Source organism: Danio aesculapii, chromosome 5 (genome assembly GCF_903798145.1).
Source record: "Danio aesculapii chromosome 5, fDanAes4.1, whole genome shotgun sequence".
Classification (NCBI taxonomy): Eukaryota; Metazoa; Chordata; class Actinopteri; order Cypriniformes; family Danionidae; genus Danio; species Danio aesculapii.
In genome coordinates this window covers 60018813-60042147 of record NC_079439.1, presented here as the reverse complement: position 1 = coordinate 60042147, position 23335 = coordinate 60018813, and the positions used below count along the sequence as shown (strand labels likewise).

Here is a 23335-nt window from a genome sequence, read left to right as displayed (position 1 = left end):
ATGACGGTTGGGTTTAGGGCTGGGGTTAGGTGCCACGCCTTCTTTTTAAAATCGTATAATTTCGTACGAATGAACTCGTACGAATTTGTACGAATTAGCCACTAAACTGACAAAACGTAAAATACTTACAGTTTCTCGTAAGATCAGGCTGGTTTTTTTATATTTGTGGCTGTGAAGTTTAATAAGAATATAGATATATATACATATATATATATATATATATATATATATATATATATATATATATATATATATATATATATATATTTATATATATATATATATATTTATATATATACATACACACACATATATATATATATATATATATATATATATATATATATTTCAGCAAAATAATCATGATTAGCATTTTTTCTGTTATAGTGCAGCCCTAGCTGTAACATAAAGAAATGTGGAAAAAATGACGCGCTATGAATACTTTCCGGATGCACTGCATGTGAAATTATGCTTTGCAGAAGAGCAAATGCAGACTGCTGGATAGGTATGACACAATAATCGTTTTGTCCAGATTATTGATTTTTCATAATCACTGCAGGCAAAAAATTCAAATTGAATACAAATATAATAGGCATACACATAGAAAATATAATTAAGGCCTTGATTCTTGCTCAAAATGATCAAATAATATAACAACAGCTTCAACGAATGCCACATTAAGCTGCTGTTTATCCATTCTGACATACAGTTGAAGTCAGAATTATTAGCCCACCTAAATTATTAGCCCCCGTCCCCCCCCCCCCCCCCAAAAAAAAAAGGAGAGAAGATTTTTTTTCAACACATTTCTAAACATAATAGTTTTAATAACTCATTCCTAATAACTGATTTATTTTATCTTTGTCATGATGACAGTAAATAATATTTGACTTGATATTTTTCAAGACACAAACTAGGTTAAACTAGGTTAACTAGGCAGATTAGGGTAATTAGGCAAGTTATTGTATAATGATGGTTTGTTCTGTACACAATCCCAAAAAATATAGCTTAAAGGGGCTAATAATTTTGACCCTAAAATGGTTTTAAAAAAATTTAAAGCTGCTTTTATTCTAACCGAAATAAAACAAATAAGACTTTCTCCAGAAGAAAAAACATTATCAGACATACTGTGCAAAATTTCTTTGCTCTGTTAAACATAATTTGGGAAATATTAAACAGAAAAAAAAAATTCAAAGGGGGCTAATAGTTATGACTTCAACTTATAAGTGAAATACCGGTTTCACTTATAAATACCAGAACACAAACATGTGCACTCTGACCAATGAGATGAGTGTTCAGTTGGATTAGTCCATTTAGAAATAGTGCCTTTGAAAAGATGCAATTGGAATACTGTAAATTTGTGATATATATGTAATAATATAGGAAACTATCTACAGGTTTAAAAACATCATTAGAGCCTGTTGATGTCACTTATAAAGTTGTCTGTCACAGCACTATAAAAGGGAAAAACACATGGCTTACCTGCTATCTTCATGTTCATATGAGTGTCCAGGAGCAGGTTCTCAGCCTTCAGGTCTCGGTGTACGATGTTTCTCTGGTGGCAGTACTCCACCGCTGAGAGGATCTGCCAGAACTTCTTCCTCGCGTCCACCTCACTGAGCCGCCCGCGGCTGGCCAGGTAGTCTGTGTTGCCAGACAGGGATCAGGTGTTATTGGGTCGTCATCTGCACATCCAGGCAACATGTCACAGTCATGAATTTTTCATGAAAATGTTATGCAGATTGTGACAGTGAGCAGGGAGAGGGCAGGAAAACATCTGTTTATAGCTGTTGGTCATAAAAGACCTGATTAATTGTGTTCGACTTGTCAGTATATAAAAAGGACAGCAGTAAACATAATCGGTTTGAAGCTGAACAGCTGCACGCTTATTTAACAATCAACAATTTAATTTATTATTTATTTAGCCTTGAGGTCTGCTTATAACAGGTGCACACTTTGTGATTTCTAATGATTGTCCTCCTCCGAAAAATGACTCATAAGTTGTATGCGTGAGCAGCTTAACTTTTAGTAAAGTTACGAAATTAAAGAGACCTCTATACTTTAAAAAAATCTGTTCAAGGCACAGTAAGGTTTTTTGCATATTCACGACTAACAAAAGGTGTAGTTTGAACTAATGTGGAATCAAGGGAGTTGTTCCCACTTATTAACATGGTAGTATGGAGAGGAATAAGGCTGAAAGCCACCGAAGCAAAACGAGACTGCAGAAGAAACTCCTGATAAGAGACAAGAGCAACATGGAAAAAGCAGCAGAGCTTTTATTATGCAACAACTCTGATTCTTCCGGTCATGAAGCACCACCACTGTTACTATTTAACTATTTATACTAAATCAGTTGTCGGATTCCGATATAATGCTGCTCTGTTCAGTCTAATAAAAGCACAACATATTGAAGTGCACCTATTTTACGCCCTTTTCAGGATTTAAGATAAGTCTTTAGTGTCTCCAGAATTTTCTGCTCTTAACACTATGTAGCTGTTTATGTTGCCTGTGCCTTTACTGCTAGCTCTCCCCGCCTACCGTTCTCATGTGCCTGTCAGAGTGTGCCTTAATCTCCGCCTCGGCTGCATCAGATAAACAGCATCATATAAACAGTACAGTGACCGACAAGGAGAAAGCAGATCTCACATAATGTTTGTGAGAAATACTACAATAAGAACTTTCCCAATGATTAATTGATGTATTTGATGTGGAGTTAATGAGTCGATGAGAACGATGAGTCACACACAATGTTGCATGTCACACAAAGTTCACACACACACACACACACACACACACACACACACACACACACACACACACACACACACACACACACACACACACACACACACACACAAATGTGACAGTATATGCGTTTATAATTGTACTGACATGTGGCTGTGATGATAAAGAAGGTAAAATCACTGTAATTCATTACAAACATGCACTGCAACATTTAAACTTGTAAAACTCATTCTTGATCACATTTGATAATGATTGATGATCACAGAGAGCAGAACAGATCTTTTAATCCTAGTTGCTTTGCGCACGTCCTGTCTTGTTGATATGACTATATGCATTACTAGGGAGACATGTTAATATGCGGTTGTCAATCAATTCTGTGGGCGGGGAACCACATGTTGCGGTGGGTCCCAAAACATCAGGGAAATTAAAAAAAGAGACTTATTGTCTTTATATTACCCCAATTACACACAGTTCTGTCGAAACAGCTTCCAAAAGATGATCTTCATCATAGGTGCCCTTTAAAGTGTCTTTAGTGTTTCCCTGTTTTCTATATTCCCGTTTTCCCTGGATTTGAACATTCTTCTAAACATTTGGCGTAAATTTAAGTACTTAAATCAGCAAATAACACTGTTCTAGTGATTTTTGGATGTGTTATTGACAAAAGAAATGATACAAATTGTGCCTTTAAAAGCCCTCTATATAGTCTGTTTGTAAATTAGCTCGTGATTCACAGTTGTTTATTTACACATCTGAATGTCATTCTGACCTTGATATTTGCTGCAACAGTTCTGATGTGGAACATTTTACTCTGCAGCAGTTCGACAAACTGTGTTTTATTGACACTTTTTATAAGTCTGAAACGATAAATTATATAAGAAATAACATATATATGTATATATATATTTTTTTTTTTTCAAGAAAGATCACAGGGATTCTCTGTATGAGACCATTTCCTGTTTTATTGTTTTTTTTTTTATCAAATGACCTTGATTTGTCAAACATTTTCTTATAGATTAGTGTAGTAATGACAAAGTTTAGTTTATTTATTTTGTTTATTAATGCTAAATGATATATAAATGATTATGCCAATTAACTAATAAGGTTTTAATGCTTCATTGGTCTTGTTTTCTTTTTCATGTTATCAGCACATTGTATCACTCTAAACTATGTTTCTATTACTATATCTTGCCCAAACATGTAGGTAGTTTAGTTATTTACTTATTTGTTTATTTTCTATATACCGCAACATCTAATTAATTACTGTCTAATTTTATTATATATAATTTTTGAAACAATCTTAATGTACATTGAAGTCAGAATTTTTAGTCCCGTTTTGATTTTTTTTTTTCTTTTTTAAATATTTCCCAAATGATGTTTAACAGAGCAAGTAAATTTTCACAGTATGTCTGATGATATTTTTTCTTCTGTAGAAAGTCTTAACTGTTTTATTTTGGCTAGAATAAAAGCAGTTTTTATTTTTTTTTAAAACATTTTAAGGTCATAATTATTAGCCCTTTTAAGCTATATATTTTTTTCGATAGTCTACAGAACAAATCATCGTTATACAATAACTTGCCTAATTACCCTAACCTGCCTAGTTGTAGAAGTGTCTTGAAAATATCTAGTCAAATATTATTTACTGTCATCATGGCAAAGATAAAATAAATCAGTAATTAGAAATGAGTTTGTCAAAACTATTATGTTTAAAAAATGTGTTGAATAAATCTTCTCTCCGTTAAACAGAAATTGGGGAAAAAAAAAACTGGGGCAAATAATTTAGGGGGTTTAATAATTCTCACTTCAACTGTATTAAGATTAGTTAACATGTTAGATAATATGAATAATTTATGAGCAATTTATTTTCGACAGCTTTTAATAACTTTTTGAATTTGTATTTATTTCACCATGCATTAACTAATGTAACAAATAATGTACATTAAATGAATAATGTAACAACTCTGAATTCTAATTATTTATTATTTTAACTAAGATGAACAAAAATGTAATATTTGCTGTAGAAGCAAAGTTCCCGTATCAACACTGGTTAAAAAAAAAAAGAGTTATATTGTGATAGCACATTAAGCTCTTTAATCTCAAAAGCTTAAGCTTAATTTAATTCAACTGAAAAGAACATTTTAACAGCACATTATTTTCTCGTGTCCTCTTTCATGCATCCCAGGTGTTTGCTTAATACCTTTCCCTGTGTCAGAGTGATGTGAATATGCAACCACCAGCTTTTCATGAATTTCAAAACAAAAACAACCGCAAACAAGCAGCATATATTCATTCCCTCCAAAAATGAAAGGCCAACCTGTCATCCACAGCCGACCACACATTCAAAACAGGACCTGACTGTCAGCCATGCTGCTTTAGATGCTGATAAAACAGCAGTCCTCTGAGTTAATCAGTTGACAAGGGCATGGAGATGCCAGCCGCATACGTATGCATGTGTGCGTCATACAGCCCATGTGTTAGGGACATGTAGGAGACTTCAAAGCATGCGAATGTGAGGCAGTGTGCAGCGTGAGTGGGATGCTACGATATTGCGTTGACAGATGGCTTCACGTCCCTATGGACTGACTATATGACAACGCGTCATTTACACCCAGCAGGTAGAATAAGGAAATTGAACATCTAATCTACAGCGGGTGAAATGCGTATTGAGAATGTGTCACCATTTTCTCAGAAAACATCATTCTAATGGTTCTGTTGACTTGAAATTGTCACCAGATGTTAGTGGCAACTAAATCCATACATGTATAAAAAAACAAAACTAGTTTAGAAACTAAGTTATGTGTAATTAAATGAAATGACAGGGAAAATGTATTGAACACATGAAGGAAGAGAGGTGTAAAAAAGCATGAAATGCCCTGACAGCAGATTATTATCTCTCAGTCAATACAAAGCAACCCTATCCCTGCCAGTGTAAATGAATATTAGCTGCTTCAGTCCAACATCTACATTACCAGGAGGATGAAGGTGAAACCAGGATGGGAATTTCAGCAAGACAATGACCCAAATACCCAAACTCCCAAATGGTTTCAGAAAAGAAAATAAAGCTGCTAGAATAGCGAAGCCAATTACCTGACCAGAATCCAATAAAAAATAAGAACTAAAATATCAGAGTTCCTAGACGAGAACCACAGAACCAAGATATTTAGACTCTGTTGAAGCCTGGGACAAATAAAAAAAAAACAAAAAAAAAAACACCTGAGCAATTATTGTGATTTCATACTCCATACAAGGTGTCTTGAAGCGGTCATAGTAATATTAAATACATTTCAGATGTTCAGTATTTTCTCCTTCCATTCCATTCTCATTCCATTGTCATTACACAGAATAGGGCTGTTCGATTTGGGCAAATCATCGATTGCGATAATTGCGATTTTTTTTTTTTAACGGATATTGCAATTTCGATTTTGCAATTTTGATTGAGCTTCAGCTCAATATTCTGTATCGTAGATTCTTACTGCTAAAATGGAACTTAAAAGATATTACCTAACTCCAACTTCTATTCAAATGTCTATAAATATTCATAAATTAAACACAAATATTTCTCTAGAGCAAACAGTAGCGAGTTATGGTGTTAGTTAACTCCTGGTGCATTTGTTATTTTTTTTTGTATGGTGTAACAGCTTCAAACAACTCTAAAACTGCTACTAGATTGAGTGTCACAGGCAATATTTTTAGTTGACTTTGTAGCAAAACGCTCCTCATATAGCTGTCTGTGGTGCTTTTTAGGTGCTGGTGGTTGTATTTTCTCGTGCTGTGGTAAGAATTCTGCGACAGCTCTTACAAATCCCCTGTTTTTGTTCGGTGTCTGTGACTTAAACCAAAATGTTACCATATTACCGACATGCTGATCTGAATTCGTCTATTAATGCTTCTGAAGCGGCAGATGCCATCATCCCACTCGTTCGCGCTTTTACTGTTTGTTTGTTTGTTTGTTTTATTGTGCGCTTTACGCATAGTTTGGCTGCGCAATTCTCATTGGGAAGAAGGAAAGTGTGCTCACTCAATTGGCTGTCACACACAGACGGCAGTCACGTGTTTGCGCAGGGTGGGAAATTACACTAAAAACTCTAATAAGTTGACTGAACTAAATTGAGTAAACTCGTTGCCTCAATTAAATTGAGTGATGGAGTCTCCCAAAACTTGCATATTTAAGTTTATTTAACTTGCCGGTTTTGTAGACTATTCTTAAATTGTTCAGCTCACCAAACTTAGTACTAAGTTAGTAGTTACACGCAAGCAAGTTTATATATATATATATATATATATATATATATATATATATATATATATATATATATATATATATATATATATATAGATAGATAGATAGATAGATAGATAGATAGATAGATAGATAGATAGATAGATAGATAGATAGATAGATATGTGAATGTGTGTGTAATAATATACAATGAAAAATTTTTTAAATAAGTAGCCATTTATTCACATTATGATGAATAATTATACTTGAAGTCATTTGTTTTCTGATTTTAAAAAAAGACCTTGCACTTAAAAGGTTGCACATATTAGAATTTTACAGTCAAGACTACATTTGTGAAAATGACCTATTTTTTTCAAAGGATTAATTATGATTTTGAGCTCACTACACTTGAAATCTTAAGTTTATGCATTTCATGGTACATTAAATTAACTCATATTTTTAAGTGATAGGAACAAAATGCTAAATTTTAAGTTATGTTTAGTCAACTTTACTGAACTGTTTAAGTAAAGACAACATTAGGGTTTACAGTGTTTATAATACATATATATTTCATATCGCAGCCTCTTTCGATTAGCTAATCGCAGCGTTTCAAATCGAGATTGCAATTCGATTTCGATTAATCGAAAACGCAGAACTAATTTTTTCCCTGGTTTATTTGTAGGTCTGGATTTTTTGCAAAATCTGGGTCAATTTCATGTCAACAGCTCTTTTAGAAATATATTTACCAGGAAAAATCAGGATCAATACTTATTTTACTTGCTGTACTGTATATCATAACCATGCATGAACTGTCTTACAACAAAAATGGAATGTTCCCTCAACATTTAAAATGACTGCTGAGCAAACCAAGCATTAAAAAGCTTTTGAGATGTGGAAAATGTAAATCTGATTCAAATAAAAGGACGGCTGGTGAACAGATAAAGACTGAATCACTTTATTGGATGAATCACGTTAATTGCTGCACTTTTACAGCATTTTATGGAAACAGAACTGTGATAAAAAGCAACCCGATGGTCATTTGCCTCTTCTCAGGAACAAATCCTCAAAAGCAGCGGATATAAAAGATCATTTACAACACCCAATGCTTTCTATTATAGTGTGAACTTTAGAAGAGCTTGATGAATCCAGACTCAAGTATTATACAAATATTACAGAAGCCTTCTCACCAAATGTATGATATCATTCTGTTTATTATAAGCGTGCATTTTTAATCTTCGTGCATTAAAAGGATAGTTCACCTAAATTTTTTTTATTCTGTCATCATGAATTATTTTCTCACTGCTTTATTGTGAATTTGAATACAAAGGAAAATGTGTTGAAGGATGTTACTCATCTTAAAGCTTAATATTGATCAATTAAACTGGTTTGAAACACATAAGGGTAAGTAAGTTTTACATTTTGGGTTAACTCTTTAAATATCCATCCCAATTATAGGTCCAAAATAACACACATTTAAGAAATTAATTGTATATGAAATTAATTAAGGGGTGCAATTCAGAAAAAAATATGTGTAAAAGTTCAGGTTGGAAGCAATAATGAAAAAAAATTACATTACAACAACAAAATAAATCAATAAAACTAATTAAACAGGCCTAATCTCTTCACAATTCCAGGTTTCAGTGTACAGTATATAATGTAAGTTGCTCTTGATGGACAGTTTCTCCATGTAAAGTAAAAGAACATGTTTGTAATTGTATTCATTCAGGCTGAACACTTTGTTATCTTGTGTTAAGAACTGGACTGCAGTCCTAATTACCTTTGACCAAAATCATAAATGAGTGTTGAAATATTATTGAAACCAACAGTACACCCTGCATGCACAGTATGCTCTATAAACGCAAAATACATTTGCATAAATGCAAATTACAGTGGAATTTAAATAGAATATCCATTGTTAGCAAATTTTTTTTTAATCATGAACTAAGAATGAACAATACATATGCAGCATTTATAGTTAAATAGTACGTATAATAGTTATAATAGTTTATAATTGACTAATTCATTACTAAAATCCAAAGTTGTGCTTGTTAACATTAGTTAATGCACGGTTAGTTAACATGAACTAACAATGAACTTTTTCATTAACTAATTTTAACTAAGTGGTGGCTCAGTGGTTAGCACTGTCGCCTCACAGCAAGAAGCTCGCTGGTTTGAGTCCAGGCTGTGCCAGTTGGCATTTCTGTGCTGAGTTTGCATGTTCCCCCAGTGTTGGTGTGGGTTGCATCCAGGTGCTCCGGTTTCCCCCACTGTCCAAAGACATGCGCTATAAGTGAATTGGGTTAACTAAATTGGCCGTAGTGTTTTAGTGTGTGTGTGTGTGTATGTGAGTGTATGGGTGTTTCCTGATAAACAAGGGACTAAGCCGAAGGAAAATGAATGAATGCTAACAAAGATGAATAAATACTGTAATAAATGTATTGTTCATTGTTTGTTCATGTTAATAAATACATGAACTAATGGAACATTATTGTAAAGTGTTACCAAGATTCATCAATGGATAAACAAAGATCCATAAAATGCAGTTGTTGTTGTTTTCTAACAACCGCTGGCACTTTGAAAATCAAAAAACATCTACAGGCAAAACAAAACTAATACCTGTGGCTGCTGACGACATATTAAAGTCCTGTCCACACCAAGGAAGATAACTACACACTGTTCAAAAAATTTCTGTAGAACTTACTGTCAGCAGTTCGCCAGTAACTAACTGTAAATCAATCGGAGCAAAAATACTGTATTTACATTATGTACAGCAGCATTTATCTTGCTGTATTTACAGAATTTTATGAATACAGTCTCTTTACTGTAAAATATACAGTAATTTTCTCAATGCAACTTTGAAACACAGTAACATACTGTATAACTGTCCAACAGTAAAATACAGTGCATATTACTAGTACTGTGTAATTTATAAAAATCATTAACAGGGTGAATATGAACATATGATATATTCACGTCCACAAGCAATAACGATCCATTTATTCATTCATTCATTTTATTTTCAGCGTAGTCCCTTTATTAATCAGGGGTTGCCACAGCGAAATGAACTGCCAACTTATCTAGCATATGTCTTACGCAGCGGATGCCCTTTCAGCCGCAACCCAAGACTGGGAAACACCCATACACACACACATACACTACGGCCAATTTAGCTTATTCAATCACCTATCGCACATGTCTTTGAACTGTGGGGGAAATCGGAGCAGCCAGCGGATACCCACATGAACACAGGGAGAACATGCAAACTCCACACAGAAATTCCAACTGACCCAGTCGAGGCTTGAACCAGCGACCTTCTTGCTGTGCTACCCACTGCGCCACTGTGATGCCCCGATCCATTCATTTTTAGTTATTTTATTGTTTTATCCCCTTGTAACCAGCAGGTGTCCTCAGTGTGCTATTAGCACATGTGACTAGTGAAGCTAGCTCATTACGTACAATCTAACCAATCTTTGTAACCAATCTGACTTTAACAAATCGCAGTCAGTAACTGCAGTAGTAGGATAAAAACAACACAATTTTTTCCCCTTGTGTTTTTAAAGAAGGTAACAAAAAGACAGCACTTTTATCTTTCTAGTTCAATTTACGAGCCTTACTTCCATGCATTCTTTATCACTGTTTCCCATGGTATAACTAGTTGTTTCCTAACAGTTATAGGATAATGTAATCATTATCCTTAAATAATCTTTGAAAAGAGGACTTAACATCAAGCAAAGCTTCTCCACAAAATCATCTACACTGTAAAAATGTGCAGTTTTACGTATTTATTTTTTTATTTTCCACATTTATGCTTTTGAAATCGCATTATGAGACGTTGATCTTTTTTCTGACAAACTAAAACCTCAAAATTTGGAAAAAAGTGACCTTTAATAACATTTTAATAGTTTAAAGTGATATATTTTCTGGGTTGGTGTTAATAATAAGCTGCCAGTACATTTTCTGTTTCTTTACAGCTTTCTCTATATATTATTTCTTATACAGTGCATGCAGAAAGTATTCATGGCGCTTCACTTTTTCCACATTTCTTTATGTTAAAGCCTTATTCCAAAATTAAATTAATTTATTTCCTCTAAATTCTACACACAACACCCCATAATGACAATGTGAAAAAAGGACCACCAGGACTCTTCCTAGAGCTGGCCAGCCATCTAAGCTGTGTGATCGGAGGAGAAGGGCCTTAGTTAGGGAGGTGATCAATAACCCGATGGTCACTCTGTCTGAGCTCCAGCGTTCTTCTGTGGAGAACCTTACAGAAGAACAACCATCTGTGCAGCAATCCACCAATCAGGCTTGTATGGTAGAGTGGCCAGATGAAAGCCACTTCCCACCTGGAATTTGCCAAAAGGGATCTGAAGGAAGACTAGAGGCATTCAGAAGGCATCTGAACTGGAAGACTGGTCAGGATAGAGGGAAAGATGAATGCAGCAATGTACAGAGACATCCTGTATGAAAACCTGCTTCAGAGTGCTCAGATGAAGGTTTTATAATGCAGTTCACAACCGTAAATAAACAAAAATTACAAAATACGGAACAAATTAATATGTTAATTAACAAAGATTTTTTTACAGTGTGTAACTTTAAACTGCGCTTTGAATATTTCAATGCATTCTGAATTGCTATCAGTTTTATTGTTTATTAGCTGATAAAAAAATAGTTCTGAAAGTGATCCCAACGATACAGTTTCTTTACATCTGTATTCATTATAGCAGTGGTCTGAACTGTTGTTTTAGATTCTGAATGATTTTTATGATTCTATCGTTATCGTTATCGTTATCATGACTGGTGTGAACAGGAAATGAAACTGTGGCTCTGTGCAAGTCACCTACATCTTAGCTTGTAAACAAATGCTATAATTTACTGCTGACACTCCTGATTCACTACATGTGATACGCAAGTACATGACGCCAAATACAAAGAGTACAATGTAAAACCCAAAAAAGTTAAGGTAACTCAAACCATTTGAGGAAACCGATCGCTACAAACCAATTAAGTTCAAAAAGTAAACCCAATGAGTACTGTGAACTTGTCCATTTGAGTAAACGAAGCAATCTGAGCTCAGTAAAACCCAATAAATGAAGATAACTTAAACCAACTGAGTACTGTAAAACACAATAAGTTAAGCCAACTCAAACTGTTTGAGGAAACCGATTGGTACAATCCATTTGAGTTTAAAACTAGTCTATATGAGTACTGTGAACTTACTCCATTTGAGTTGAAGTAATGAGGTATTTAACTCATTACCTTTAACAGTGAGTTCAAAACTCTTTACAAATGAGTAGAATTGACTTTTAGTCAATTTTGAGTTAACTACACTCATTTCATTTGATAAAGTTGACTGTTGGGTTTTACAGTGTATATTAACACAACAACTGAAGACGCACTGACCAAATCACAAGGATGTCTCTGTAAATTATTATCCTATTCCTCTTTTTTGGCAGCAGCTGTCATATCATATTCTCTCTCTTGCTTTGTCAAACGCAACCTTTTGCCCCTTAACAAGGCTATAAATCTCATTCACTGTCTTTCAACTATGACTGCATCGTTACAGTATGGGTGAAATGATTGTTTCTTTGGTCACGTAGCTCTCATCTGAAAACAGCAGGACCTTTTTCCATTACAGGTGACACGGCTAATCATCGCAGCACAAAAAATAGCTTCGGCTCAGCTCATCTATTAGGTTTTAAGTGAGTGAATCAGCGTATGAACGGATGAAATATGCAGAAATGTGGTATGACCATCTCAAGCCACTGCAGGCATGCGTTCAGTGTACACACACACACACATGCACAAGGTAACTTTGCGAGGTGAAGCAAATGAGAAGCACTCACCAAATATCTCTCCATTTCTGGCGTATTCTGTGACTAGATAGAGCATGTTTTTGGTCTCCATGACCTATTGAAAGAGAAAGAGACGTGATTTTGATGTGCTGCACGAATATGGGATGATTATGGTATTGCAATAATTTCACAAACCCTCGCGAAACCCTGAAATCAGCAGAGCACTTGAGACTGACAGCATCTTCACCTGTCATAAGTGTTCACACTTGACTTCAAGTAAGAAAACAATTCTATGTGCTATTTTGTGTAAGGAAAAAAGAAACAAATGTCATTATTGTGACAATTATGTATGTTATTTCTATTATATAAGAAGCTTTTCTTTCTCTACAATGCTCTCCTATCTTAGAGTATTCTTAATACTGAATGATACATGATTGTGGCAATGATTAAGTACTGTGGTGTACACAACCAGCAAAGCTTTGAAATGTTTATTTTCCTTACAATCTTAAATTGATTTTAAGCTTGAAAATGAAAATAAAGTTATAAATAAATAAAATAAATAAACAGATATTCATATTTTATGAAATATTTGAAGCAATTTTATATTAATATAATTATCTATCATAATATGCTTTTTAATATAGTTAATAATAATTTTAATAATTATGATTCAAATTAATTTTTTATTTATTTTCGAACATTTCCCAAGTGATGTTTAACAGACCGTGGAATTTTTCATTGGTTTTTCCTTTAGTTCTTATTCTGGGGAAAGTCTTCTTTCTTTCCTTCTTTCTTTATTATTATTATTTTTATTCATTTATTTTTTAATTGACAAAAGTTCACATTTTTTTTTGCCACCTAAGAAATATATATATATATATTTCAATTGGATTCAAAACAAACCAGTTATCCAGTGACCTATTTAACCTAACCTGCATAGTTATAAATATTTTGCACTGTCATCATGCCAAAACCAAAAGCATGTGTGTGTTTGTGTGTGTGAATTATTAGCCCCCCTGAATTATTAGCCCTGTTTATTTTTTTTCCAATTTCTGTTTAACGGAGAGATTTTTTTAACACATTTAAAAATATAAAAATAAATAAATAGCATAAAGGGGCTAATAATTTTGACCTTAAAATGGTTTAAAAAATTTTTTAAAACTGCTTTTATTGTCACCAAAATAAAACAAATAAGAGTTTCTCCAGGAGAAAAAATATTATCAGACATACTGTGAAAATTTACTTGCTCTGTTAAACAACATTTAGGAAATATTAAAAATAGGGAAAAAAAATCAAAGGGGGTTTATTAATTCTGATTTCAACTGTATATATAAGATGTTATATAGAATTCATTTAACTTAAAATACAGTACTTATTTTCTAAATTTGTCATGACACCTGACAACGTTATTGGAAAAAAAACTTGTTTTAAATAAACAGTAACATATTGTAGCATATTTTGTGATTATGCTTGGTCTTTCTTTGGCGCTATTAAAACCACCACATCAAACCTGCATGCCTTAAAATGATGGTAAATCACATTTTAAATCGGAAATTGTGACTTTGATCAGATAATTCGCAGTTAGGTTTGTTCTCCAAATCATGCAGCCCTAATACACAGTATACATCACAGGTGTCAAACTTCCTAGAGAGCCACAGCTCTGCACAGTTTAGTTCCAACCCTAATTATACACGTCTGATCAAACTAATTGAGTCCTCAAGGTTTGTCTGAAACCTACAGGTAAGAGTGTTGGAGCAGGGCTGGAACTAAACACCCCTGGTATACAGTATATAATAAATTGTGTCCAAAATGCTGACTGGTAATGTACATCTTCATAGTATTGTATTTCTATGTGATATCATCTTTGCATCACGATGTCACCGCAATACTTTTTTTATGAGCACATTTCTTTGTTCTCATTCTGTGTTTTTGCCTTTTTGGTCTAATATTGGAAAAATGTATACAATTGAAGTCAGAATTATTATCCCCCCTTTAATTTTTTTTTTCTATTTTAAATATTTCTCAAATGATGTTTACCAGAGCAAGGAAATTTTCACAGTAAGTCTGATAATATTTTTTCTTCTGGAGAAAGTCTTATTTGTTTTATTTCAGCTAGAATAAAAGCAGTTTTTTTACTGTCATCATGGCAAAGATAAAATAAATCCCTTATTAGAAATGAGTTATTAAAACTATTATGTTTAAAAATGTGTTGGAAAAATCTGCTTTCCATTAAACAGAAATTGGGGGAAAAAATAAACAGGGGGGCTAATAATTCTGACTTCAACTGTACATTTGGTAGATTTCAAGAGGTCTATTACCAGGTGATTCTGCAAAAAAAACATCGAGCAGTTTTTTTATAGAAAGCTCTATAATACCACACAGACAAATCACAACATGACCGCTGGCCCTTGCTAAAAGTCATGATTGGACTGCTGCTGATGCTGTATTTGTGTTGTGTAACAGTTCATCATCCAGACCCAGACTGACCTAAAATCTTACATAACATAACAAGGCTAACCCTATAAAGCACCAGCTCTAGCTACCGGACTCAACAGGCCTTATTCTCAACAACTGCTTCTATGTACTGCATGTTATCATAAATGTATTGGAGGACACACAGTACCTGGTAAAGCTTGATGATGTGAGGATGGTCCAGCAGTTTCATGATTTCCACTTCTCTGTAGATCTTCTCCAGATTCACCGCATCTAGCTGGGTTTTGTCTATGATCTTAATGGCCACCTGCAATTCAGCAGATGTACGTGTTATTATACTGCGCTTTTGTTCGCTGCGTGGTTTTGAAGCCACTGATGCATTATTTATTTGCAGTTTGCAGAAAATAAAGGATTATTTTAATAAATCATCCACTGAGCTGCACTGCAATAATAAACAGTAAAACCAAACGAAAAATTGAAAGACCATTTTTTTTCTCTTATTGTTGCACGGCAAGACAAGTTTATTTATATAGCACATTTCATACACAGTGGCAATTCAAAGTGCTTTACAATAACAGGAATAAAAGAGACAAGTATAAGAAAAATAAAAACAAGTAATAAAAATGATTAAAAACAGATAAAAACTGATTCAAATGTGTTAAAACAGGTTATAAAAGAATTAAAAAAAAAAGAAAGACTCAATAGTGCGATCTGTCGGACAGAGCACAGTGCTCATTCAGTAAAAGCACAGCTAAACAGATGTGTTTTCAGTCTTGATTTGAATGTACCTAATGTTGGACCACATCTGATCATTTCTGAAAGCTGATTCCAGCAGTGAGGGGCGTAGTAGCTAAAAGCAGATTCACCCTGCTTTGACTGAACTCTTGGAATTTCAAGTTTATGTGATCCTAAAGATCTGAGTGATCTGTTAGGTTTGTATTCAGTCAGCATATCTATAATATTCCTAGGCAATTTAGTGATTTATAGACAAGTAGTAATACTTTAAAATCTATTCTGAATGTAACTGGGAGCCAGGGTAAAGACCTGAGGACAGGTGTGATGTGCTCTGATTTCCTGGTACTTGTCTGACTGTCTTTTTGGGAAAGCCAGCGAGGAGGCTATTACAGTAATCCACCCTGCGGCTGATAAAAGCATGAAAAAGTTTCTCACTGGAAACAAAGCATCTAATTTATGCAATAATTTTGAGACGATAATATGCTGATTTACGGACTGCTTTGACATAACTATTGAAACTCAGATCTGACTCCAGAGTCACGCCAAAATTCTTGACCTTATTTTTTGTTGTTTCACCTTTAGGTCGGAGTTTGCATGTTCTCCCTGTGTTCGCGTGGGTTTCCTCCGGGTGCTCCGGTTTCCCCCACAGTCCAAAGACATGCGGTACAGGTGAATTGGGAAGGCTAAATTGTCCGTAGTGTATGAGTGTGAGTGAATGTGTATGGATGTTTCCCAGAGATGGGTTGCGGCAGGAAGGGCATCCGCTGTGTAAAACATGTGCTGTATAAGTTGGCGGTTCATTTCGCTGTGGCGTCCCCAGATTAATAAAGGGACTAAGCCGAAAAGAAGGTACGCATTCACCTTGAGAACCTCATCTCTGTTCCCAAACGCAATGACTTCAGTTTTTTCTTTGTTTTAACTGAGGAAAGTTGCAATAAATGTTATTTTGGAATAAAATCATTGTTTAACCTAAACTTGTTCTCTCATATCTATACTTTACTACAGCACCTTTTATTTAAAAATTATGCAACTGGTACTTAGGCATGGGATGATGACCGGTATCAAGGTTTACCACAGTATGGAAAAGTTGCTGTTTAAAACTGTTATAGTATTCCAGTGGTTTATTATTATTTTTATTATTAAGTCTTGTCAAACACCATTTTATTTATTTTTAGGGCAACTGTATCTCCAGCAGCAAAGGACCACCCACATTAAAAGCTATACTCCAAAAAAGATTTTTGCTGCTTGTTCAAACTACTTAATTGAAATGTGCTCAATCAAAACAATCCTGGAGGTTTTTTTCTCAGCAAGAAGGTCACTGGTTCGAGTCAAGGGTCAGTTGGCATTTCTGTGTGGAGTTTGCGTGTTCTCCCTGTGTTGGTGTGGGTTTCCTACGGGTGCTCTGGTTTCCACTACAGTCCAAACATATGCGTGCACTATAGGGGAACTAAATAAATGTAATTGGCCATAGTGTATGAGTGGTTGCGTGAGAGTGTATGAGTGTTTCCCAGTACTGGGTTGTGGCTGGAAGGGCGTCCACTGTGTAAAACATATGCCGGAATAGTTGGCGGTTCATTCCACTGTAATGTAATGTAACATAATGTGTATTCATATAGCGCATTTATTGTGTATGGCCATACACCTAAATCACTTCACAGTCATGAGGGGGGGTCTCTCCACACCACCACCAGTGTGCAGCATCCACTTGGATGATGCGACGACAGCCACAGGACAACAATGTCAGTGGGCTCACCACAAACCAGCTAAGTGGAGTGGAGAGACACTAGCTGTTTCCAATCAAAAATGCAAATTAACTTTATGAGCAAAACTGGATTATCTCATGAAAGACGTGTGAATAAAGCAGCGATTCCATCAAACGAGTCAAAGCGAACAAAATCGTCACTTTCTGATTAACTGGTGCAAAATATTAACAGTTAAAACGGAATTTACTGCGGTAGGAGAAGCTGTGTGAATCTTTTCATGATTTAATAAATGACTTGCGCCTCAGAAGACAATCCTGACACGTAGTGAACGCACAGTGGCGTTTGAAGGTGTAAGACGCGGAGCATAGAAGCTCTTAATTCTGGAGGTCACTAATAATATAATAACACTATTACTAAAATGGTTAAGGCTTTTTAGAATGACCAAAACAACATTTGAGAAGTTTTACTGTGTGCTCAGCCTGCTGGTTTGTCCACTCACACAAATTTTTATCATCACATGATCTCTTATAACAAAATCACATGACGTTTTTTAATGCGCATTCTGGAATTTCTTCGGTAAAAGTGTTTCCATCGTAGTTTATGCGCAACTTTTCTTTTCGAATAAAAAGTTTATCCTACTCAGTTATGTGCATATGTTTATGCGCATTTTCAAAATGTATGTGCATCTTGGCGTTTCCATCAACCGGCTTTTTATGCGCATATCTAAAATGCACATAAAAATAGGTGGATGGAAACGTAGCTAGTGATAGAGTCAATTCGGTGGATAGGGATGATTGGGAGGCCATGATCTGTGAGGGCAGTTGGAGGGAATTTGGCCAGGACACCAGGGTTACACCACTACTCTTTACGAGGAGTGCCATGGGATTTTAATGACCACAGAGAGTCAGGACCTCGGTTTAACGTCTCATCCGAAAAATGTGGTGACCCCTGATAAATAAGGGACTAAGCCGAAGGAAAATGAATGAATGAATAATGTGTGTACTGGTCAGCCCACGATTCAGCATTTCAATATTTGAAAAACAAAATCGCTTATGTGCTGATATACAAGCATGCTCGACCTAAACAGTGCAGTGGCTTACTTTAAATCCAAACAAAACGTCTCCAGAGATGTCTTTTCAAGCTTTAAACTTAAAAACTGAACAGTTTGGAAAATAATGAAGATATCAGAAGTCAACTGGTTATTTAAATTATTTAGTATCTAAGTGCTATGGTAATATTTATATAGCGCATTTATCGTGTATTTCTCCATACCACCACCAGTGTGCAGCATCCACTTGGATGATGCGATGGCAGCCACAGGACAACAGCACCAGTGGGCTCACCACACACCAGCTATAGCCGGAGTGGAGAGACAGTGTTAGAGCCAATTCAGTGGATGGGGATGATTAGGATTATATATATATGATTATATATATATATGGGGCTGTTCTACTTTTGCTTGTAAGAAATGGTGAGAACTGAAACAGCTTAACTTGTTTGGTTTGACGGCAGCTCTTAATGGGATAGTTCACCTCATTTACTCATCCTTGACTTGTTCTTAATCTATTTTTGTTGTTGTTCTCTTGAACACAAAGGAAGATATACCTAAGAATGTTGGAAATCTGTAACCATCGACTTTCAAAGTATTTATTTTTCCTTCTTCAAAAGTTACTGGTTACAGGTTTCCAACGTTCTTAAAAAACTCTTCTTTAGTGTTAAACAGAATAAAAAACTCAAACTGCTTTATAACAAGTCAGTAAAGTACAATCAAGTCAAGTGAGTAAATGATGACATTCATTTTCCTTTATTTTAGTCCATTTATTCATCGGGGTCATCGCAGCGGAATGAACCGCCAACTTATCCAGCATATGTTTTAGCAGATGCCCTTCGAGCTGTACTGGGAAAGACCCAAACACTCTCACATTCACACACATACACCAAGGCCAATTTAGCTTATTCAATTTACCTATACCGCATGTGTTTGGACTTTGGGGGAAACCAGAGCACCCGGAGGAAACCCATGCCTACACGGGGAGAACATGCAAACTCCACACAGAAATGACAACTGATCCAGCCAGAACTCTTGCTGTGAGACGACAGTGCTAACCACTGAGCCACCGTGTCACTTAAATGATGACATATTTTTAATTTTTTGAGGAACTATCACTTTAAGTCATTCTCAGACGCAAATTCAGAGAGTAAAGTGACCCTTTTTGTAGCACAGCTACAATGTAATACTGATAAAAGCAGAATACTGCAAAAGCAGATCTAAAGCCACATTACATAATACAGACTTTAGGTAAACAACAAGCTGAAGGTGCAGAAATATGGTTCCACTTTCGATTTGCCTTAAATAATTAAAGGTTATGGATTTTTATTTGAACATTAAACTATTGAAAAACAAAATTGTTAAAAATCAAACAAGACATTTCTCTATACACATTTAATGCATGTAAAGTTTTTTTAAGTCCAAAATGTCTAGGTGGTGAAACTTTCGAAAATCTCATTTTAAATACTACACTGAAAAAAATCCTGGTTACCTTAAATTTTTAAGCTATATCAAATTAACCTTATGAATCTATTGAACTTATCCATTCATTTTCTTTTTGGCTTAGTCCCTTTATTAATCAGGGGTCGCCACAACGGAATGAACCACCAACTTATCCAGCATGTGCTTTACGCAGCATATGCTTTTACAACCCAGCACTGGGAAACACTCATACACTCTTGCATTCACACCCACACATACAATAACTATGGCCAATTTAGCTTATTCAATTCACCTACAGCGCATGTTTTTGGACTTGTGGGGGAAACCGGTGCACTCGGAGGAAACTCACGTGAACACAGGGAGAACACGCAAACTCCACACAGAAATGCCCTGCCGGGGCTCGAACCAGCGACCCTCTATCTTTGAGGTGATTGTGCAACCCACTACGACACTGTGCTGCCCCCAATTCAATCATACAAATGCAAAATTAAAACCATTTTAATCAAAATACAACACCTGAAGCCTAAAAAAGAAATCAAAATTGTATGTGTTTACAGAAATTTCACACTGTAAAAAATACTGTTCCACACAATTCCTTCATGTTGTCCCAACACAAATCGATTAAGTTAACTTAATCATTTTTTCAAATTTAAGGGGATTGAACGAAAAAATTATGAAATTGACCCAAAAAACACAAAAGAATTGTGTTATTTCAGCTAATTATAAATAAATAGTTTGAACACGCTGCAAAAGTCATTTGAGTACAGAGAACCAACTTTACACATGCAAATATTTTGTTAAATCGTTGATAAATTAGTAAACAATTTCAGGGGTAAAAAGTACTTTCGTCAAAGGGGTTTATTCAATAATTTTCTTCGGCTTAAGTCACTATTTCAGAGGTTGCCACAGCGGAATGAACTGTTAACTATTCCAGCATGTTTTTAAGCAGCGGATGGCCTTCCAGCCGCAACCCAGTACTGGAAAACACTGATACACACTCATTCACACACACTCATACATTACGGCCAATTTAGTTAATCCAATTCACCTATACACCTTTGGACTGTGGGGGAAACCGGAGCACCCAGAGGAAACCCACACCAACACGGGGAGAACATGCAAACTCCACACAGAAATGCCAACATGCCCAGCTGGGACTTGAATCAGCGACCTTCTTGCTATGAGGCGACGGTGCTAACCACTGGGCCAACGTGCCAACCCAAAGGGGATCAGTCCAGCACACATGTTTTGAAATCTCTGAATTACATGAACAAACATTAATAACAACGTAAACGATATTCCACAACCAAGTCTTCTGTATTTACAGATATTTTTACATTCACATCTTTATTAGAATCAGCGAATGCCACTGGATTTTAAGGAAAAATAGAGTTACATTACATTATAATACACAAAAAGTAACTGTAATCTAAAGGTGAGTATTTAAAATGTAATCTAATCTGTAATCCATGAATGTAAAGTACTCAGCATATCTAAGTACACCCCTCACAAATCTATCTTTTAAATTCAGATTTTTAATCGGATATCATTAGATTAATCAGCACTGAAGCCAAATCTGGAGCTTATCTAACAAAATAACTTACGATAACGTTCCAAAAATCGAAAAATATTACATACAAATTTTAAAAAGAGGTAAAATCAAGAGATGCAAAAAAATTGAAAAGTTTACTTGAAATATTGTAGGCTGCAATTTATTTTGCAATATTTTGCTTGAATTTAATTGTATTATTTATTTCTAAATATGTCTGGTGACTAAATTATTATTTTAATAAATATATCGGTTTAATAAATCTGTTTTGTTTAAATGCACCAAAAGACATTACCTATATTCACTGACAAATGGATACAAATATTCCTTTTCAAAATGGGGTGTACTCAATTATGCTGAGCTCTAATGTAATATTACAATTGTTTCATTTTTAAAATCTGATTCAGTATGTAAGTAATCACAATTTACCCAATTTGTACAAAAGTGTAAGGAGTAGCCTATAGTAGCCTATATGTCAAGTGGTGTAACTTCATATATACTGTATATATAATTCACTATACACCACTTGACATTACAGTTAATGTCTCAAACACTTTAGTTTTGCACAAAATGATATAATCGTTTATCAAACCTTGAGAATATCCGCGTGAATACAAATATTGCATACACACATTAGAACTTTGCTTTCCATAAACTGCAGTTAAATTGTTTCTATTTTCACCTTGCAGATACATTTCGTAACAGACTTGAATGCAACATACATTTTCATGATTTAGTTAAAGGAATAGGAATAAATAAAAAAGCTCAGCCTAAATATTTAGTAAGTTGATGTGACTGCACAAAACAAGCGCGTGTCCACCGAAAACACTAGTGTGCGTGCTTATGTATGCGTGTGTGTGTGTCTGTTTTGTCACTCACCTCAGATTTTGTGATTCGGTGTCTCGCCAGCTTCACAACTGCAAAATTGCCCTTCCCCAGTGTGCGCTCAATATCGTAAAATCCCACGCGTACCGGAGCCCGTTGCGACGGCTTTTGGTCCTGAGCGGCCATGACCATAGTTTTCTAGTGAACTACTGGAGAAAGAGGTGTGTGGATGATTCCTCCACCTTCACCTGCTGTCACAAAGCAACTGAAGTATGAGTATGCTTCTAATGCCAACCGTTAAAATGCAAATGGGGCATATGGGTGCCAAGGGCTCCAGCACATCTCTTCATTCCCAGATAAGGGCTCTACATGACTGGAATGAGCGCGCATTCCGCTCTGATGCTCGGGCTGTGAGGAATGATGTTCTGGCGCTCGACAGACATTGACGTCAGCGCTGAAGGGATTTTTATAAAGGGGCGGGTCTCGCAAAGCGGCTTCAACGTCCGCGAGCGGCGTGTCACCACGACAACCTTATCCGCTGCGTACGTCAATCAGCGGCTATTGCAATCTCTACAAACACTCGCAACTCCCTTGCATACATTTGACCTTCAGTTGCCGCTGAATGCATTGAAATGCAATATCATAGTTATGACATGATCATGCACTGCGCGCTGCTTCAACATGCAAACATCAGTGCGAATTTTGATACATTTTTGCTGCATATCTACGTTTTTTTTGTTGAGAGCTGATTTTGGTCGGTGCATGAATGATAAATAATAATAATAATAATAATAATAATAATAATAATAATAATAATAATAATAATAATAACTATATATATATATA

The 23335-nt window shown here is 35.2% G+C and overlaps 1 protein-coding gene across 1 annotated transcript in view; it reads right to left on the bottom strand.

Moving 5' to 3' along the window:
* Positions 1 to 22899, bottom strand: part of sik2a (salt-inducible kinase 2a) — a 72880-nt gene extending 49981 nt beyond the window's left edge. Inside the window, exons 1-4 of the mRNA XM_056458573.1 lie at positions 22544 to 22899; positions 15377 to 15493; positions 12805 to 12868; positions 1480 to 1641 (exon numbers count right to left, since the gene is read on the bottom strand). Of these exons, the coding sequence (XP_056314548.1) occupies positions 1480 to 1641; positions 12805 to 12868; positions 15377 to 15493; positions 22544 to 22681 (481 nt within the window). The 5' untranslated portion in view covers positions 22682 to 22899. The remainder of the gene's footprint in view (positions 1 to 1479; positions 1642 to 12804; positions 12869 to 15376; positions 15494 to 22543) is intronic.
* Between the last annotated feature and the right edge of the window lie 436 nt (positions 22900 to 23335).